At 36.0% G+C, this 22,180-nt stretch overlaps 1 protein-coding gene across 1 annotated transcript; it reads left to right on the top strand.

Annotated features, from left to right (window-relative positions):
• The first annotated feature begins 8,118 nt into the window (after window positions 1–8,118).
• Window positions 8,119–14,016, top strand: LOC104623943 (T-cell receptor-associated transmembrane adapter 1). Its single transcript, XM_010291175.1, has 5 exons — window positions 8,119–8,221; window positions 9,814–9,850; window positions 11,200–11,261; window positions 12,518–12,576; window positions 13,750–14,016. The coding sequence occupies exons 1-5, from the start codon at window positions 8,119–8,121 to the stop codon at window positions 14,014–14,016; spliced, it is 528 nt and encodes a 175-aa protein (XP_010289477.1).
• Window positions 14,017–22,180: the final 8,164 nt, after the last annotated feature.

Here is a 22,180-nt window from a genome sequence, read left to right as displayed (position 1 = left end):
TCCCTAAAACAATGAAATACTACTTTATAAGTTCTTTTTTTCACTTTGTCAAGTAATCTCTCAGTCAGCCTCACTTGACCATCCAACTCTTGTACTAAACTGACTCTGAGCACAGACTTAATCCTTCATATACATTTGTGCACATCAATACTATACATCTGTGCACATCAATATTTAATAGTACTCCATTTACCTTCTCCAATAACTCAAATAGCGACAGCTATTCCCAGGCAAGTCAGATGTCCATTTGACACAGATTCTTATCTTGGAGACATCAGCAGCATATGTTTACCAAAGATCACATAAGTAGCTAAGCAGTCAGAGATACTTCCCCAGAATATGCGCCTGTCATTTTATAGCTCAGGGGCTTTCAAAAGAGGAGGAAACATCTTTGCACACAATAGATGTGGATGGTGTAGCATTATCTTATGTCCAGTCTTTGTACTATTAGGCACATTTTGTCCCGGCCTTTATTATCCTGAACAACAGCACTTTAAGCAGACTACTGACTAAGTTTTTTTAACGTAGCACTGATATAAAGGACAAGAAAGAAAAGTAACAAGTCTTTTATATTCACAATGGATTTTAAAGCCTGCAGCAAATAATTTCTTGTTATCTAAAAGAGCTTTCAGTCTGTTGCAGGCTGCCCAAAATAGCATGCCAAGCTCATGTCCAGTCCAATAGACTTTGCTTCTGAAGCCAGTCAAAGCTGATACTGTACAACAATTTGCTCTTGGAGAACAGATTTATTAACACACCACCAGGACTACAAACCCAGAAATCCCGTTGCATTCTCAGTGTTCACCTTTCCATTATGCCCGTAATTATCTCCAAAGGAGTTTAGTCCTTGTAAGCTTCTTGTTCAGGCTGATAAGCATTTCATTCTGAATCCTCAGCAGATCTCGGATTTATTTCTTGTACTCTTAGCTGAGAAACTAAGCATCTGTCTCCATTTGCACAGTACATATCTCCCACACGCTCCAGCTTCTCTCTCAATTCAGGACCCTTCTTTTTTTTTAACAAGAGTCATCTTCTTGATATGCATGCTCTCATCAGGTGGCCCTGGGACTTTTCTGTTCACTTGAGTCTTACAACATAGAACTGCTGAATCCAGTCCTGTAACTGGTCAAGACCTTCTCCTTCCCAATGCTCACAACAAACCCTTTACTTTCAAACATATGAATTGCAGTATCCACAGAACTGAATCTCTTCCCTGCTTAAAGTCACAGTTTAGACTACAGGTCATAGAATGCCTCCTTACTGAAAGGAGCTCTGGTTCTATATCGTGGTTTTCAGTGAAATGTGATGGACTTATGCTTTTTGGTTTAACAATTTTGAGAAATTTTAATTCTACCCATATTTATGAGTGGGGTGTCTAAACTCAGTTGCTGGCAAATGCCAAAGCTATGTCCACTTAAAAACAACACTGTTTTAAATGCAATTTTTCATCATGGTAATTAAAACTTCAAAAACAGTATAAAGTATAAGAATTCCTACAATTTTCAGAATTTTTATATTATTTTCTTCTCATTAACTCACTTGATTATGATAAAGGTCTGAGTACTTAAGAGTCTGTTTCACCTTTGGACTCAAATGGAAGGGTATATTAATCAAGACTAACCTGCTCCTCCATGTTCAAATAAGGTGATAATCCAGTAAATTATTTCTTAAGCATTGACCTAAGGCAGTTAATATAAAAATAATATTCAAAAATAATAACATCCCAAATAAATATATACTGCAAAGGACATTTTCTTACATAAGAGCCTTTCTCGAAGAGCAATGTTTTACATTGCTCCTTAGACTACATCGAGGACTATTTCAACGTATGTATTCCAAAAAGACAGACATGGCCATGTGATTCACTTTCTCTTAAGCAACCCTTCCTGCTTCTGCATTATGCATAATTGGAAATAAAACCATTTGCTCTCAAAAAAACCAAAAAAAAGCCCACAAAAACAACCAAACCCTCAGAAGTTAACAGAAAGCTTCTTCGACAGTGTTCAGAGTGCAAGCTTCCTCTGGAAGAAGCTACTCTGACTCTGAAAATAAAATAGCTTCTCTACACAAACACAGACATGTTTCATTACATTTGAAAGATAAATACACACAGTAAGACACATGCTGATTTACGCTCTCTTTCCACAGCTATTCTGGATTGTGGGCCCAGTTTCATAGACTTTAAAAGAATTGAGGAAACATATTATGATATCCTAACTTGACTGTCCAGAGCTGGCAATGGTATAATTTCTGCATCATGCTTCTGAATCCTGTTTCAGCTAAACTGTAGGCTCTCTCAGCAATGGACTTTCAGACTTTGTTTAGAAACCTCAAGAGATAAAGAGTCAAACAGCACTCCTAGGTAAAATAGTTCTGTAATTTTGTTGAAGAGGTACCTAAATGCTTTTGTTGAATTCAACATAACATCACTAACAGGAAGACTTAGTCTCATATGAATATTACAAAAGTAGGTTTGTAACACATAAAAATGTAACTAATAGTCCTGTACATATTCTTCTGTGCCAAGACAGGTGGATAATAAATGCAAGTGCACACATAAATATTTTATTCCTTTCTTGGAGGCAAACACTGAAGGAGACTGTCAGTTTGCTAGTGAGGTTGTAAAAGCCTGAGCCACATTTCCTGTTTGTAAGAAAGAAGGTGAAAAAAAAGACTGGAGACCTTTAAGTTTGACGGCAACTCTAGACGCAGCAGATTCATGCTGCCAGGTCCAAATCAAAAGAGCATCCAAGCTCTGCCGACATAAATTGATTGCCTGTTGGATAAAGGGGCGGGGAGTATTCCTAGAAACAGAAAATTAGGTAAGCTTTATCTTTTCAGTATTATAAACTTGTAAACAAAGGAGTAGTAAAAACACACTGCGGTAGATTACAAGTCTTCCAAGAAGGTTGCTCAAGGTTTTGAAGTCAAATTATTAATTATAATCATCATGATGATGAATCATCATCAAGAGCTTACACCTTCATTAATTAAGGTTTGTTAATGAAGACTAAACATTGGTGTTAGTTTTGTGCTTAAGATATTTACTGTGCTAAGGGCTTCTTATTTTACAATGTGCTGCTTCCCTTCTGAAGTACGAAGTTGCTATCTTACGAAGCAATTAGTTGTGTACTAACTAATTGAAGTTTAAGGAATCCTTTCTGGAGAATTAATCCTGTCTTAAAAACTCACACAGGTGAAAACATCTTTAACATTAATTTAACATTCATCAGTCTCTTAATGAGTGGGTTTCTTTTTCTAAGATTCATTAGTACAGAATATTATTTATCATACCATTTAATTGGGGGGGAAGCTAATTTTGTCTCATCTTTGACAAATCTGCAAACAGAAACAACAGGAAACAAACTGCTTAAATCTGGTAGTGATTAAGTAGTAATTAATTAATCTGCTTCTATGAATGATGAGTTGATACTATAGATGGCATGTCCAGTTCTTGCTAGGCAGGTATCTTCATTCTCCACCTCGTATTCCTTTTCAGTAAGAAAAACCAGTAGAAGTATGATATCTTCCTGTTACCCTTTGTGATGGATTCTCTAAATAAAATACATTAGCACAAGAAGGAATGAAACTTAGTACTTCTGCTACCTATTCTTATGCTGTTAGGAAGATAAACATCTATTTCTAACCCCAAATTGTTGTATCTGTCCCCTTTCCCCAAAGTTAAGTACATGATTAGGTCCACTCCTTTAAGTTGCAATAACATTGAATTGCAGAAATTCATCCAGGAAAGATTAGAATGTTTTGGGGGCTTTGGTTTGGTTGTTTTTTTTTTTTTTTTTGTTTTCTTCTCCCCTGCCATTGCCCTCCAATTACAGTATAATGAACCCTGCAAAGAGAAAACCTGAAAACAAGTGACCAAAAGTCTATTTATTCCCATGTCTTGTCTCTGTTGGTGGAGAAAGTTGTCAATAGATTTAAAAAGAAGAAAAAGCACCATTAACTATGTCTTTAGAAAGTCTTTCGTTTGCCAGTATTTTGTTGTGTGAATACAGAACCTTTAGTTTATAGCAGTGTAAAATATACTAAGGTGAGTAACCCCATCCCTAAGGTCAGAAAAGTAAAAACTTCATCCAGATGGAGTATTTTACCCAAGATAAAATGTTCTACTTGGATGCAACTCCAACTTTGACTCTGTTTCCAAATAGAAATGAAAGAACAGCAAAATAGGAATCTATCATTAAAACTAGAGAGATTCCAGTATTAGGTATTCAAAACACTGTCATTTTTATAATGTTTAAATATAGTACTTCACCCACTCACACATCCCAACTTCTTCTAGAAATAAAATTAGAATTGTTGTCCTCCTCATGAAAAATTTGGCTATACGATGAATTCCTTCCTTTCACAGAGGAGCACATTACTTTAAGAACAGCTTCAGTATGTTTTCTTATGAACAAACTACTATCACTCTTCGGTTATTCCCATCACAGATAGACTATCGCAGAAAGCTGTGAGAGAATTTGAGCTTATCCTATTAGAATCATAGTGTACTATTCCCAGGGCCTAATTTTTCATTAGGACTTTTTTTTCCAAAGATATAACAAAACTTTTAAAAATATTCAATTTGACAGCAATTGAGTGTGAATGCCCCTGGACACAGTGCTATGAGTTCTTTGGAATGAATATACAATATGTAAAAAAAAAAATAATAAGTCAGGTTTAGCTACATTTGACAGTAGATTACTTTAATGAGAATTAGAATTAGAGAACAGAATAAAAGATATTATTTCAGAACAGACTGTAATTACTATGATAGACTTCTCTTTCTGTTTATTTCTAATTCTCCACCCAGTCACCTTTTTTTTTTTTGTCTTTAGCACAACTGATTAGCTGTCACAGGCTGCATCTGCTATTATACATATAGGGACAGCTGTGCAGTTATCTGAAAAGACAAATTGTTCTTCACACTTTCCTTCTACTGCTGCAGTTGCCAAAGTAGTAAATATTTAAATAATGCAGTCATAAACGTAGATAGCTAGCATATTGGCAACAACTATCAGGGTAGTACAAGAACACCCAGGAAAGAGCTAGGAGTTGCATATATGTAAAACTAAAATTAAAAAAAAAAAATCAAAATTTCTCATATTTTGTATTTGGACAGTAAGATTAACTGGAAACTGATGTTAGAAAAGCATAGAGCACTCAGAGTGGCACTCACATGTTTCTGACTAAGGCCTTCACTATGGTTTTATGTGGTAAATGAAAACTGCTGTTTTTTCTTAAATATAGGTAGTGCTATCCGACAAACAAATAGCTCATATTGCAAAGACAAAAAATTTAAAAATAAGATACTGAAGTCACATGCATGTTTGTATACATTCTACTGAAACACAAGCAGATGTTTAAGTCAGAGTTGTGGAAAATGAATTTAAAATAAACTAAGTAGTGTTCAGCTAGGAATAAATTTAAATGTTGTTTTCTTAATCTCCTTATACCCATGCAGTTTTCTAAACCATGTTTAAAAGAGCTATAGTGAGGTGTAAAACACATATGTTTTATTAGAAAGCCAAGTTTTATGCCTTTTGTTTTGCTAGAATATTTTTACAGTCCTAGAGAAGTGGGATTGCTCAAATACCATAGAAATGAAACTTGAAACTGTAAAGGGAAACAACTTTTTTCCAATTTTTACTGTTCTCCAGAAAATAATTCCAATTTAAGTCAGAAGCTGAAACATGAAAAAAATACTTCTCATCAAAAATTTGGTTACCTCACTTCATTTAAGGACTGAATATTCAGTTTTTAAACTAAGAGGTTTCCTCCTGCTATGGAAACACTAGGGAAAAATAAGATCCCTGAATCAGAAAGATAAATGACAGCATTCATTATCAAGAAAAACATACAAACTCAGGTGCCAGCTGTACTTGAGGTATCTACTCACTCTTTTTATTCTAATGAATCACAGGGCTATAGTTTCTATCGCAGTTATGTGTGCTTCCCGTCTCTTAGGCCACAATACTGATTTTGCTCCCTTAAAAAAAAGAGAATTTGTAGGAAAAGAAATAAGAGATGAACAGCAGAAAAACAGAAAGGAATCAGTTCAGTAAAGATAAAAGGGCAGGAGAAAAAGGAAGGATGATTCTTATTATTGAGGCACTACATTGAGACTTAAAACTTCTTGACTTTGACATAGACTTCTTGTAGTTTTGGACAGGTTGCACAGGATGCAAATTTGATTGAGTCACTAATTGTAGAGTAACCAGGTTCCAAACACTGGTGGTTCTGGACGTGGCCCGATAACATTTTCTCAAGGTGGTATCTTCCTTTCTTTTAATTCCTACTCTGAAAAATAGGAATAGTATATAGCTGCTTCACGGCAGTGTCGTCTCTCCTCATGAATATCAGTATCTCATTATAACAAAGTGTCTCTCAACATGAAAAGTAGTATTGCAGTGATGAAGAACCCTTAAACACCTTTGGGAGAACTCAGGTAGGAAAAAAGAATGGAAATTGGATGCTTCGTTTAAAAGGAAGGATAAGTGGCCACTGGAAGTACCATGTGCAAAACCCAGTTACAAGTCTGTCAAAGATCAGCTTATTTGCTCTGATTTGTTCCTTTTAAAAGAGAGTTCTGATCAGGAAGGAAACATGCATCATAGAAGCCCATGTGATTTGTGATTTTCTTACTACCAAGGATTATCCTCTCTTGTTTCACCATCATAAAAGACATCTGTGGCTTGAAATAAAACAAAACTAAAAGAGCTTTTGCAATACCGGCATAATTAGGGAACAAAACCCATAAGGGGCAGCTCCTAAGGTGAGCTGGAGCCAGTCAGCCAAGGAATTCTGTCTTCTCAGCAGGAGAAAATGCATTACCCCTCACTGTCCCTGGCTGGCCACATGGGAATGAGTATTCCTGCACTCCTTTACCTCAGCCTTCCTTTAAGAAGTAAACAAAATGTAAGCCTCCTAAAGGAATCCAGCTACATCAAAAAGGAAGAGCATTATGGACCTGCTTGAGTCTCACTTTGACGGTATCATCCCATCTCTCCCCTTGACTGCTCTGCTCCAGCTAGAATTTTTTGTGCGGTATCAGTGGAGTTCATTAGTTTTTTGGATGAGGCTTTATTTCAAACGCTCCGAATCTAGAACAACATGAGACATGCCTCTGGGGAAAGTGAAAAATCTAGATTCCAGCTCCTTTCACTCATGTATTTGGCTTAGTATTTCCTCTGTCAAGGAAGTGTTTCACCGGCTGTTTGCAGCAACGTTCGACCATTTTGGCCATTAGACTGTCACAGCTAGGCTATTTTCTTCAGCACGGTTTGTGATGGAAAATTTGTGTAAGCTAGGTTAATCAAAAAATTAATTAAATGACACACATTTGGAGTGTGTGGGTGTTCCTTCCTGTGTTTCTAACAGGAGTCCAAAGAGAGGCAAGTTCAGGGCAAAGGGAAGCTCTGTTCCATTAAGTTGACCCACCTTTTACCAAGTGATTCTTCAGCAGCTGTTTGGGTTTTTCCCTGCAGTACTTCTTGGGAGAGGTTCACAGGTTCCCAGCTACTGCTCATCCTTTGCTGCTACTTCCTCTGCTTTCTCAGGAAGGAGAGCGAGGATATGAGTCAAATAAGTCATTTTAATAGGAGATGCAAGAAAACACATAACCAACCTTTGAAATTTGTTGCAGGGACTGTAATAACTTGACGATCTGAGCTATTTTTCAGAGGTGTTTCCAATAAAGTAAGCTGTTCTGACAGAATTAGTCTTCAGAACTATATTCGTGAACTCTAGAATTTAGCCAAAATTTTAATGCAATTAGTAAGTTAAAGACAATTACAAAAATAATTTCAAAGCCATTCACTAAAAATGCCTTTTTTCTTTAGCAATTTGTTATTTTTACTGCATTTTAGAGGCAAACAAATAGCCCAACCTTTGGCTGAATTGCTATGAAACAGTAGTTCTGCTAACAGTTTATTGATGTTGCTTTCTTATTATTTAGCATCTGGTTTTGATATTAATTATTTAGCCAGTATAGCAATGGATGTCACAGAGTAAACAACAAAACAGCAGTCTGAATTACAGAAAGCAAAAATCAGCCAGCCACAAAGAAAACCTGTTAGGCAACACAAACTATAGAACTATTTTCTTTCAGTTACAGAAATGGACTGCCATTTTTCTGTCTGGGGAGTTTTGGCCTTTCTGAGTTTGGCTCTGGTTGTTTCGTTGATACTGAATATTTCACACTATATGAAAAACAAGCGAGGTAAGTAATGTTGCCTCTCTGTAAGGAATGGAGTTGGAGTGTTTAAAGTGTCTGTAGAGAAAGACATCAGTGCTGGGAGATTTCAAGTCAACAAATTGATTCTTCTGAATCTTAAAGTTATCTTTTGGCAAGAATGATTCTAGTTGAGAGGATGTAACTTCTAAATTTTTTTAGGATAGTCAGGTATTATTACAGAATGACTGCTAGCTGCCCAATCCACTGCTAAAAACAACTACCTAAATCCATTTTCTGAAGACAAACCAGCAAAATGTGTACAAGGTGAAGAATTTTCATTTTTAAAGTATATTTTTAACATCTGTAATATCCTTTTAAGTGTACTTTTAATGTAACTCGTTATCATTTGTACTTTAATTTAAAAATTATTTTAAGTAGCTGCACTAATACAAAATACATTTGAGAAAATTTTCTCCTCCCAAAATTCCTGAACATTTATTTGAATTTCAGATTTCATACACATTTTATGCTTGATCAGTTTATTTTGAAAAAAGTTCTAATTGCTTTTCATCATGGGATCCTAATGTAGCTCTTAAACCAATGTGTCATTCACAATAAGGAACTGATTTGTTTAATTAATGTTTGAGGGTGACAAAAGTCATAGTCTGATTTTGGTTAAAATTAACTATGACTTTTTAAACAGAATTCATTATGCCAGTGCAATCTCTCTTATGTACACAATTCTATAGTTATTAAGTTGTACAACCATCACCACTCCCATTCAGGGAAAAACAGCCTTTACACAGGGGAAACTGTGCCTGTGCTATACCCGTATGTGTGGGCAGGCAAACCCTGGTGGATTCAATCACGTTAAATACACATACATACATAATCTACATAAACAGAAGGCCTATGCTTATAAACTGAACTCACCAAGTATAAGAGAATTAGATTATTGCAGGATATTAAAAGAGCTGCTGGAGTGTTGCGGGATGGGGAGAGCGCCTTTTTGGTTTATTTTGTCTTCTAGTGACTAGGCACATACCTCTGTGATAAAAAAATCAGTCATTTACAAAACTAACCTTGAGCAAAGTTTCAGTCAGATTGGCTAATGCTGCATTGTTCATGGAATTGGGGTTTACCATGGTAAATTCTGGAGGAAGTCTATTTATTAAGCAAGTTCTAGCAATAAATCTCTTTGTAGCTATTGCCTCTGCCTCAATTTCTTCATCTGTGTGGATCACGGGATCTCTGTTTCAGAGATACATGCAACAGATTTAGTAAAATAAGTGAACCCTTCACCTTGTAATATAAACACATGATGGACCTCCCTAGGCAGAGAAAAAGATGAGGTAGAAGCAGGAGGAGGAAACAAGGAATTAATTGCACGTGTTAAAGTACATTTTTTAGACTTTAAAGCCAAAGCATGGAGTCATAACACAAGCATTTCTTGTGTTAGTCAAAAGTATCTGAGAACAGCAGGGGGACAATTGAAAGTCCTGAGAACCACGAGCTTTCAATTTTACTGTCTACAGTGAAATCAAAAGCATGTCAGTTAATTGACAACTATCTGAAGTGTTCTAAAATAGCATGTTTAATTTTCTTTTAACTTTTTTTTTTTTAAACAAATTTTCCAGCTAAAATGTATAAAGAGTATGAAGAGAACAGTCGAAGGTAAGTTGGATAAAAAAAGGTTTTTTTCTGTCAAGGATGAAATAAGCAATAAATAATAAGAGATGGCTTTGGAGGGATGGCAGAGGAACTATCTCATGTAGCCTGCCTGGAAATGTCAGAGAACAGGTGGGTTATGGAAAAAAAGGTTTCCAAAGAAAACAGGGAAAATATTTCACATGGGAGAGATGTATTCCAGTCATTTTGTCAACAAAGAAATAACTGCATACTAATATGATAATTTTATATACTGAAGGAAGTGCAAAATATTGAGCTAAAACACTATTTACTATCACTCAAACTCAATAAATCTATAATAATTAAAAAGAACTCTCAGAAAACGATAAATTATAGTCTGATATTTAATACTTGTGGAGCAACAATTTCTGTGTACTTACATTTCATACCCTTCTTTTACACACGACGTTCAAAAGCCATAAAATGGAGCCTGTTTACAGCTACTGCATAGCTCATGATCTGTTACAACTCTGTTTCTCTTATTCCATATTCCCCCCCCAAACCCTAATACTTTAGAAAACAGAGATGGAAAAAGTCTCATCTCAACCCAAATATAAAAGGCCCTGGAAATAAAAAAGCCTTCACCTGTTCCCCAAAACCAATCCTCAATTACAAATTTACTTGAAGTTGGGAATTCTCTGTCTATTACTGCCTGTTCAGCTGGAAAAAAAAAACCACTGAAAAAGTGGTGTTAGATTGCATTACTTCATTCCCTTGACGAGGCACAGTACAGGGGTGCAATAGGAACAAGGTTACACAGTGCTTCCCAATAACAATTTCCATATTTACAAACATGCTTAAAAACATTTTCAAGCAACACCAGGTAATGCAACACAGAATACCATTAAATATCCAAAGCTGAACATTGCTTTGGTCTTCTCTAGTTGTATTGACATAAGTATTTCAGTTGAATCAAGGGTGGACTTTTTAAGAACACCTCCCCAAAAGACTCATTTAGTGCGTTAGTTTGTATTGTGAAGTGGTCTCAGATGACATGAACTGGGTTCCTTTCAGTGATCATTAATATTTCTGTAACTATATCAAACAGTAGCTTAGTAGAGTCTTGAGATTAACTTTATACTTAACTAAGTTACAGGAAGGAAGAGTTAAATTCTTGGCTAGATAACAAATATCTCTTCAGAATATGACATTGCCATTTCTTTCCCTTCTGCAAAACTGGTATTTCTGCCCTACACCGACAATTTTTGTATTGTTTTTTAGATGATGTACAATCTGCTATTGTTATATGTGTGTAAAATGCTTAGAGTAGAATGGTAGTGTCCTAAATAAAGCATATTCTGTGAATTAAAAGTAATTTTTCATTCCCTTTCTAGCTGTGATGACTATTACATGGAAGATGACCCAGTTTATGGCAATCTCAACCAAGATATTTTAGGTAAGCCTCACTTCAAGAACATGTGTCTGTTCAGAGGCTATAATAAATGTATGGTTAAAAGCTGACTGACAACACTTTCTGTGTTTCTGAAATAGCAAACCTGAGAATCTACCCCTTTTCAGTTGTTGTGTTAATACTTACTTGGGATAGAACTGCAAACTGTCATACTGTACTACTATTTGTAAGATCAGATCTCATACTGAATTTGATTTTTACAGTCAAAATGGTCCTGTTCAGCCAAATCTCTCAAAAACAAGAGCTTTTCTACATGTAAATCTCACCAATTGAAATAACAGCTTCATCAATGTGCTTTAAAGCAATCTAAGACACCTATTACTCACTGCCCAAAGTCAATGCTCCCACAGAAGCTGGCAGAAGCCATACCAGTTCTCTGCTGTGGCTATCCACAGATCATCTGAGATGTTGACAAATATGCTGAAACAAGCCCAGTGGCTGAATAGTGGGCAGACACAGCTTTCTTCTGCTTTACTGAACTGAAGTTAACAATCCTTGTCAGAGAGATACAACATTAAAGGCAGTAACATGACATAACAGTAGCTAGAACTAGATATGCTGAGGTATCTCTCTCAAAGCCCTTATAGCGTTAAAGCAGTATTTAAGTAACATGAACACAATTTTTTTGCTAGCCTTATTCGGGGTTAAGTAAAACTGAACTAAAGTACTCAACTTTTTCATGTAGGGTTTGCATAAATTTAACTAAACTAACACTCAAATGCACTGACAATACCAAAGCCTGAAAACTGTGAGGAAGTAATCTGTTTTACTGATGGCTAGAAATGAGAAAATAACTCGCACCAAATTTACAGAAAGCTGGAAGTGGAGTCAGGAATAGAATTTATTCTGCATTAATTCTGCATTATTGAGCTGCTGCAACTCACAGCCTCTTTCTCAGCCAAAGCAAAGATTGCCTATGCTGAAAAATACATCAGTATGTGGTTACCCCCGAATTACAAGATATTCTCCCAGCAGTCTAAGAGAATGCCGACTTCGTGAATAATGAGAAACTTCCTATCCATATGAACAGAAAATTATTTTCATGTTCACACTGTGTGTGTCTGAATTTCTTCACTGTTTGCCCCTCTATAAATAGAGGAAGAGATCTGTGCATGATTTCGAAACAAAACAAACTTCTGCCAAAGTAAACTTGTTCTGCAACAGGGAGGATCTGTTGATCTGACCTTTTAAGACTCAGTAGTGTGTCTTAACTAAAATTTTTCTACTTTGATAAATTATAGAGGAATGTTGTTACGAGCAGATGAAGTCCCAGCCTCAAACGCCAGTTAACCAACTACAGGTATCTTTAATTTTAATTCTGGGTTTCTGAAATTAGGGTAATGTGGTCTGTCTCAGACTTCTTGTGTTTATACCATGACAACATACAACAAAAATCTTTACACTGCTCATCACAAAAGTTACCATGCATTAGTGTCTCAGTTCATCAGGGAATTTAAGCACAGACTTGACCCTTTATTCAATCTGGGACATTACTGAGGGAGCAGGAGAATTATAGACAGCTCATTTCCATCCATATGGCATGATAAAGTTCAGTCACGGGCACGCAGATCAGGCTGAATTAAGCCTGCATGTACTGCTATGGCTTGTGTAAATAATAAATATTATTTATTTTGGACATCAAACAGGTGAAAACACAAGATGCATCTCACAAGATAATCATGACTGGTGCTCTCATGCCCAGCACAAAATCTATCTGCCTTAACAAATGAAAGACGACTGTTTTTCTATTGATTTGTACTTTATTGAGATACTTGGGTGCCTAATAACATGCAAGCTTCAACTGAAATTTGTCTGTAATTGAAGCATTCCTAGCATCAAATTTCCTGAGTTGATTTCCAGCCTCTCCCAGGAAACTTCCAGGGGGTAGAAATATATTTGTTTTCATTAACTTCACAGAAACAGAATAATCTATGAAGATTGTCAAAAGTGCTTGACAATTTAGCTTGAAAAAAGAGAGGGACAGGGCAAAGACATTCAAAGCATACATTTTACACTGGAAATGAGATTATATATACAGACAAGAATCACCCATCTTTGGTTTTCTGCACAGGCAAAGCCTGTAAAAAATGTTGTTGCTAACAACTGGATACTAATTAAAAAAAAAAAGTAGGAAGAAAACCAGATCAAATAATGTCTTGCATCCCAAAGAACTTGGACTGATTATAAAAGCTGCCCTCATTCCCATAGAGAATCTTTCCAATAATACCTTGATGAATTTTTCCTTACTGCCACTATCCTAAGAACATGAGTCGTTTACCATTACCTTATGTTGGTCTGTTTTCTGTGCTGCCACAGCTTAATCATTTGTACTTTTAATGAGTTCATTTACAGCTAGTTTGGGTAAACTTCAGCCACTACGATGATTACAGTGTAGACATACTCAAAGTCTTAGACATAATGTTAAAGCAAGCATAACTACTGAATGTTAACTATACAGTGAATTTCCTTCTAGGTGGAGTCTGCCAATCAGATGTGTTATGCCTCACTTGATCACAGCATCAAGGGAAAACGCAGAAAACCGAGGAGAAAGAAAGACTCTTCATTAGAGGAGGGTGAGGAAGAAAGATCATCTAACCCCACCGTGATGGCTTCCAAAGTCAGCATTTACCTTAATAGTGAGCAGCTGGCTGCTGAAAACACAGAAAATGTAGAAGCCATTCACGATGATCCCATCAGATTAATGGGTTTGATTCATACTACAAAAGGAGAGAACATTTGAAGTGGCTTCACAAACCAAATACATAGTCATAAATTGAGATCTGCTTGTTTGCTCTGGAGGAGCAGTGAATGATTAGAGATAAGATCCTGGCAAACTGACATGCCAAACAAAGGTATAAAATGGGTAAGTTAAGCATTCCAAAGTGCCTTCCAAGCACATTTACTAAGACTAAGACCAAGCAAGAAATAAGATCCAAACTGCCAGTTTGAAGGCCCTGACTGCCTGAAGACATTTTGAAAGGGAGTTTAGAAGCCAGTATGTCAGCATTCACATGGAATTGATTCTAGTAAAAATTAATCCTTTACGACAACCATCAACTTTCAGATAGTCCCAAAGGACCCACTCTGTTGTCTACAGAGCTCTAGCAGAGTATAACTATTCTTCTATACAGGTTTTAACAGTACTTTTAGAAGGAAATCATGTTTCATACTCGCACAATTAATGATGTAGTTGTTTTCCCAATTAAAAACTGATCTGCTGTTCAACGTTGTGTACTTTCCCACTGTGACTGGTCTATAGTAATAATACAATATATCTGAAGTTAATTGCAGAATAATTTAACAGTTTGTTTAAAGTAGTAATTGTATACCTCGCAAGATTTAACAATATCCTTCTTTAGTGTCCTTCTGTGAGCAATACCAGAATACATCTCAAATCTCAACTCCTCTACTAATGTAATGTTGTATCCAGCCCGATTCAAGATTCCACAAAGATACTGGCAAATGATCTGTAACAATAAATCTCCTAGGGAGGATTTTTTCCTTCTAATATTCTATGTGATGCTTAAATTCCTACTGGGTTATTACCAACTGTTTTACAAAAGTAGAAAGAGCTTTTTATTTCCCCAAATAATTCACATACTGTGCACACATTCATCTTAAGACTTTAAACTCATTAGACTCTAAGCTTTTATAAAGTGGGGATTTTTTTATATTTTGAGTGTCATTAAGTAGTAGTATCAGAAAACAGTAAGGCATGTTGATCTAATATACCTACCTCTAGGTGTCGGACAGTTCTGCCTTCTCAAAAGAAGGATATTAATGCCTTTAAAATCCACGCAAAGCACAGTGTCAAAGAGCTTGAAACTCTCAAGCACATTTGGAGCCCTGCAATTTTTTCAGGTCCTGAAGGAGATAGCCCTGAAAGTAGTTACAAAAAACAAAACAAACAAAAAGCCCATAGTACAAAGAGCTAATACCTCATCAAAAAGCAGCAGATGGACATGTCCAGAGATGGGACAAATTTTTGAAGAAAAAAATTAGTGTAAAAGAAACAGCTCTTTGACAGCCTGGTTCATGTTTAGTTTAGCTCATAGTTAATGAGCCTCTTTAACATGCCTTAACTTCTATGCTAGACCAAAAGCAAGGGGCCAATCCCCACAGCCAAAGCTGCCCAGTGTCACTGTCTGTCTTGTGCTAGCACTTGCTTTTATGTGCATAAATAGGTCAATATATGTTTGGCTGTTACATCCCAGAAACAAGGTAGACTTGGAATTAAAGTGACTGTATTATCACAGTCTTAGGCCAACTACCATTGGATAAGCAAAAATAAACACTGTTGAAGAACTGATGAAAACCTTTTTGATGGAGAACCATATTAAATGACAACCTTGACTAAGATCCTAAGAGGGGAAAAGAAGAAAGCAAATCCAAAGCAAAAGATCCAAAGCCAAACCCCAAGATACCAGTGCATGAAGTACTAATTTAATTTAATTGGAAGGAATTATACTTTGTTCCATATTAGGAACAAAATAAGTAATAAAATACTCATTGACATACTCTTGCTTAGACTCACATATCAAAATTGTTTGAATACCATTAATATGTAAAATACTTATATAAAATGTTTAAATTTATCTGGTACCAGTCGTACACAATACTCAGCCCTCTCAGATGATTAAAAGAGAAAGCTTTCTTAACCTCTCAAGCAAATAAGCACAAGCCCAAGAGCCTATTTGTTACTATTTTCCAACATACGCGTGAAACAAGGAATGCTGTATCGTGTACGTACACTTTGTACAAAAGCTGCTATTTCCCAATTTTCTCACAGCATTTGCAATCTTCGTTATGACTTTCCTCTAAAAATTCCAAAGTCAGGGGAACTTCTATGAGTTACCTAAATTCAACCTGTCATTTCAGCTTGATCATTAATTTAATGGAAATGAAGTACACACTTCTGTCATTGACTGTGCATGTAACAATAAGTCTACTTCATAGGATTTATGTACATCTAGTTTTCTCTGTGTTTTTAGTCTTCATTGTTTACTCCAGCTATTTATTTACACCAATTTTCAGGAGCTGCTTTCCCTTGCAACATAACTTGCTAAAAGGGCACTTTTGCAAATATTCTCCTTCAATATATACACTTCCTTTCCACATGTAATCACCGCTTCCATTACATTATTCACCACTACTCTCACAGACCCCATTTCAGGATCATCTTTACATTTTACAAGGCACTTCTAATGCTACCACAGTCCAGATTTAGCTTTACTCCTCCAACTCTTTACCCTCTGTCTGCTTAAATAAGCAACTGAATGACTTTTTTTTTTGTTTTTTAACTTTTTGAGATAGTTTTCAAATGACTACTGAATTCTTACATGAAAGAGCATATTCAACATCGTTCCATCTTCAAGCCATTAGAGAAAGACCTACATAAACTACCACATATTAGTTAAATTCTTTATATATAAAGGAAATTTCAACTACTTACAACAAAGTAAGACAAGGAGACGCTAGGTCTAGGTTTATACTGTCTCAGTAACCTAGCCTGTTTTTCCAGTGTTCTTTACAAAGATTTTGAAGCCAAGGGAAGCAGTGTGAAGCTGTTTTTATTAACAGTAAGCTTAGCATTCAAGTATCAGTTGAATGGAACAGTGAAGAAAGAGTAAACAAGAGGAAATCTGGTGGAAGAAAAACTGTTTGGAAGGGAAGAAGAACAGAGCTCAAAACAGAAGGAGATCAAGTAGCACCATGAAATCTTTGAGGGTCTAGAACAGGTATACTCCGATAGTCATTATAGCATCTGACAATCACTGCAGATGCATCTGTTTAAGCAGTATTGTTGGGAAAAACAGCACAGACTTTTGGTTATATAATACTTTTAAGAGTCTGCCGACTCAAACAGATGTTGGAGGATCAAACTCTAAAGTAATTGTGCAACTTTCATTTTTTTCTACTGCTAGCACCAAAAAGGTGGCATTGGGATGAGCTTATCTTCCAGCACCTCAAGGTTTTTTCAAGAACTACATCTTAAAATTCTTTTGAAGTAATTTTCATGGAGACAATGAACTATTACTATGTTGTTTATTTAAACTTACCTTCCTACCTGGCTAAGCCTGCATTCAGGTTGCTGTATAGAAGTCTTATCTAGAGTCAGAACATGTCCAAAATGCAATTCTAGTTTACCTTTAAATTACTTTAGAACAGAAAACATTAATGGAGTTGTGTAATCTCTCAGTACTGGTGTATCAAGAAACACTGGGAAATACTTAACAGTTCCAAGGGGAAGGTAGTTCATAAAGTGTATTCCCTACCTTTCATCCATGTCCGGAACAGGAAGAAAAATGATCCACAAAAGCATTTCTAAAAGACAATCTTTTGTTGCTGTTGTTGAAGGAAACATAATATACAAATGATGAAGGATAGAATGTGTGTGTGTATTGCAGAAGTTATTGTCTTCTTGCAGAGTAAACCTCACTGAAAATGGCTGGCTTCTTGTTCCATTCAGTAACACCACTTAAGATAACAAGATCTTGGTTTTAAGAGCTAAAAATAACACAAAGAACTCCTATGTGCCCAGATATGAAATAAAGCAAAAAAAAAAAAAATTTTTTTTCCTTTTCTGGAGCTCAGAAAAATGACAAGGGGCAATGCTGATAAAACAGAGCGTGCTTGACCTGACACCACTAAAACAACCTTATTACCAAGAAAAAACGCAGCAAAGAAAACCTGTGGGACCCTGCCACATCATTCTCATGTATTTTCTGTATGTATACCAATTCCTCCTGAGAATTGACATACCTGGAATAAAGTGTTGAAAGCAGGTATTTTTTCAGAATATGTTTTTATTTAGAATATATACCGTGTTCGGTAGAATTTTGTCAGAACACAGAATTTAACTATCAAATCCACTAAAATTACAAAACTTTATTGAACAATCAACTTTGGTGAGCTACTTAGCAAATTTAACATTAAAAATACATATGCTATGACTTGTAATATGCCTGCTGTAATACTGTATTTGGATCATCCAGCCCAGTTTAGATTCTTTCTTTCATTTAATACTTGTTACTTACTTAAAAGCTTGTTACTTAATGTTATTACTAATATGTTAGGAATCAAAGCTTATCAGCAGATGAAAAGATAATACAGATGCCATTCTGTTATTATAAACACTACTAAGTACATAATTCAAACTTAGCCATAGAAAGGAACACTGATTCCCTGCAATACCTGATGAAGCCAAAGGAGTAAGAAGTGCCCTGTCAGAAGAGATGAACCAGTTCCTGAAGATTTATATTACAGGGAAGTATAAATCAGGACTAATTGTATATATCCTTGGAAGAACAACAAACAATAAACCAGAACTTTATAAAACAATGTTTTCTCTGTAGCAGTCCATGAATGCTCCTTGGTGAGTTTTGACCTGGAAGTCGTCCAAGGGATTGCTAGGATTTTGGTCTTTGTCAGTGTAGCTTAGTTTTCTGGATACCCTACAGAAAAGAACTGTTTAGATGGTAAAGTAAATTACACAAAAATAATATGCATGCTGAAACTCTGATGAACAGAATGAAATTGAAACAAATCACCAAAGCAAGATATCTGAACATCTTGACTGTGAACAGCAGCAGGACTCCTTGTCTGCATCCCTATGTGCTTTCAGCTGGAGAGGAAATTTTTCATCCTGTACCATTTTAATGTCCCAGTAATCATACTACATTAACCTAAATTATATAAATATCTATTAAACTTTGAGATGTCATCTTTGAATATATTCACAAATAACTAAAAATTAAAGATACAGCTGAGAATACAATTATTTCCTTGCATATTACGTAAGAAATGGCTTTTTTTTTTACATCTATTTTAAACTATTTTGTTTTACATCTGACAATTAAGTATAGCAGTACAGCTGTAGGACTGCATTCACACAGAGCTAAGAAAAGTTTATTAGTTATGAACATTTCCTTTTCTGAAATGCCTTTTATAATCATCATCTAGGTAAAGGCAATCAAGTTTCAGACAGAAAGATAATATTCCTTTTCTTTCCACAACCATTCATTACAATGTACAGCATTTTGCCACATGACTTAGGCAGAGAACTTCTGAGGGCTCTGAAGCCATGAAAGAGCTTCACTCTTGGGAACCATAGAAGGCTAAGAATATCAGACCACAGGCTTAAGGAAGCTTGCCAGCTGACAGTCCATTTTGGCTACAAGTCAGCAAACATGCATTTGTTTAATTAAGGAATGAAGAAATAGATTTTATTCCAGATGGCTTGACAAGAAAGGACTTCTGTGAAATCCTAATTTTCTACTGTTTCTCAAACATCTCTACTGTACATGCATTAATGCAAGGAAAACATTTTCCTTCAAAACAATTACTAATCTCATAGAGAGGGCAATTTTTAATAGAGTCAGGAAAAAGAAACAAGAAAAAAAAAGATGGAATTCAAGAACTGAGCAGAAATTTACTCAGCTAAGTGGGCATACTCAACATTACACACATACAATCCTTGTATACCCATCAGCTTGCCTCCAGTCTTCCATTATATCAAAAATAATCCGAATACATAATGATATTGATAAAGATTGTATTTGTAATACAAGTCTCTAGGTATTAATTCCATCTTTGATTAAACAAACTTTTTTCTTTAAATCACACAGCCTCTTTTCCAGCTAAGTTCTCCATACAAGTAGTTTGAAAATGCATTCAGGCTTCCTTTGAAATTTTAATTACAACATTGTCAGAAAAATTTTTATATCAGCTGTATGATCATCTCAAGCATAGTAAAAATATTTCTTGACTGAATTTGGACAAGCAGCAGATCTTGCAGTGCTAAATTAGACTTTTGGCACAAAAAAACATGTCAAAAATGTTTTGGAAAATAAAAAGAGAGAGAAACTGTTCAGAGAACTTAATGTTTTTTAATCCTGCTGCTTATGAAGTTAGTTTGTAATTAGAAATCCAGGATATTTGAAACTTGAGAATCTTTTTGTCCTGGTTTCAGCTGGGATAGAGTTAATTTTCTTCCCGATAGCTGTGCTGTGGTTTGGATTGGGAATAAAAAAACCCATTGATAACACACTATTTTTAGTAGTTGCTGAGCAGTCAAGGACTGTCCAGCTTCTCATGCTGGCCTGTCAGCGACAAGGCAGGGAGTGCACAGGAAGCTGGGAGGGGACACAGCCAGGACAGCTGACCTAGGCTGGCCAAAGGGATATGGCATACCATATGATGTCATGCGCAGTATATAAAGTTGGGGGAAGAAGGAAGGGGCGGGAAGACATGTTCAGTGATGGCATTTGTCTTCCCAAGTAACTGTTCCGTGGGATGGAGCCTTGCTTACCTGGAGATGTCTGAGCACCTGCCTGCCAATGGGAAGTGGCGAATGCATTCCTTGTTTCGCTCTGCTTGTGTGTACAGCTTTTGCTTTACCCACTAAAACTGTCTTTATCTCAACCTGCTAGTTTTCTCACTTTTACTCTTCTGATTCTCTCCCCTATCCCACTGGTGGGGAGTGAGCCAGTGACTATGTGGGGATTTGTTGCTGGCTGGGGTTAAACCACAACAATCCTAGAAGTCACATATTCTAAAAAAAGCAGATGTAGTAGGCCAGTATTCAGGGAGCTGGAAGGAATGTTCTCCTTCCAGGGATCTAAATACACTGCCAATAGTGGTAACAGCAGGAGGAGAGGATCTCGGGTATCTTCCGGAGCCACTGCTTGTTTACACAGAGACAAAATGCAGGTAACTATGCCCATCTGCACAGTCGCTAACTTTTGAACATCCTTTTAAATGGTACTCTCCACAGCCTATGGCTCTGAGAGGACTTGTTAGCTCAAACACACAGCCAGAATCAAAACAATTCTATAGTTTTATCCAAAAATAACAAATGCCTCTATAATGAACACAAAATAAGGACTAGAGTAGCTATTCAGTTAAACCATCTTACTAACTTCTTGTGTTCACTGGGCATCCATGCTAGAGTCTGAATAGTTTTGTTCACAGACACTTGCCTCCCAGTGTTCAAGTCTAAAGGTTTGATTAGTCTGGGCGCTCTCAAGTATCCATGCTGATTTTCATTCTAGAAGTACGTATGTAAGCAACAACCTCCATACCTTTAATATGGATGAAGAGCAGCAAGAATTTCTTTTAAAAGTTCTTTTGAAAAAAGGCACTTACCTTTGGTGACACTTCTGTGCATTTCCAGGACAGCTGTAATTCTTCATTGCTCTAGGCCAACCAGAGCAAGCATCTGCAATCCCAGATGATGGTGCTGAAAGATGGTAGTATAAAAAGGGTAAGAACAACACTGAGTAGCACGGACACTATAGTGTGTTGTTAAAATATTAGCCTGTTAAGACATTGATAATACTTCACTGGCATATTTCAATGAGCAAATTTCCTTATGAAAATATTCTAATGCAAAAGGTTCTGGCAAAACTTAATTTCAAATACATTTGATACACCAAATATATTTAAGTATAAGCTAGGTTTCTTCAAAATGCTTATAATTTATCAACATTAGAAAAAGGTAGAACTAGAAGAAACTGTTGATACCAGAAAAAAATATAATACATAAGGTATGAGTTAATATGTGAGGAAAGCAAAATAAGGCAGAAGGGATAAGTCCACCTCAAATAATAAAATTCTTTACAATTAATCAGTAATGAAAATGCAACAAGGCAAGAACCACCCAAAACAAATGCATTTCTTCTGCCATTTTCTTCCTGTATACCAGTTGACAACATTTCAGGTCGCCTTCTTCAGTATTTTCCTTTACATGTTAATTAGTTATCTTGATGACAAGGTTCATAAAAATAAAATACGGAAAATAAACATTGATGATTTTACTTAGTGGGGAAAAAAAGTTCAGGTTATGTTATAAACGTTCTTTAGCCAAAACCAGATTTTTAAAAGGGAATTAAAAGATCAGCATC

The sequence above is a fragment of the Phaethon lepturus genome, unplaced genomic scaffold (assembly GCF_000687285.1).
Source record: "Phaethon lepturus isolate BGI_N335 unplaced genomic scaffold, ASM68728v1 scaffold3157, whole genome shotgun sequence".
NCBI lineage: Eukaryota > Metazoa > Chordata > Aves > Phaethontiformes > Phaethontidae > Phaethon > Phaethon lepturus.
The sequence above is the reverse complement of the archived record's forward strand: the minus strand, read 5'-3'. Positions and strand labels throughout refer to the sequence as shown.

Excerpts from the sequence above, each read along its gene's own strand:
- LOC104623943 (XM_010291175.1), top strand. The coding sequence starts at position 8,119 with ATGGACTGCCATTTTTCTGTCTGGGGAGTTTTGGCCTTTCTGAGTTTG. Across the intron at positions 11,262-12,517 it reads TCTCAACCAAGATATTTTAG|AGGAATGTTGTTACGAGCAG; the intron begins GTAAGCCTCACT and ends GATAAATTATAG. Across the intron at positions 12,577-13,749 it reads CGCCAGTTAACCAACTACAG|GTGGAGTCTGCCAATCAGAT; the intron begins GTATCTTTAATT and ends ATTTCCTTCTAG.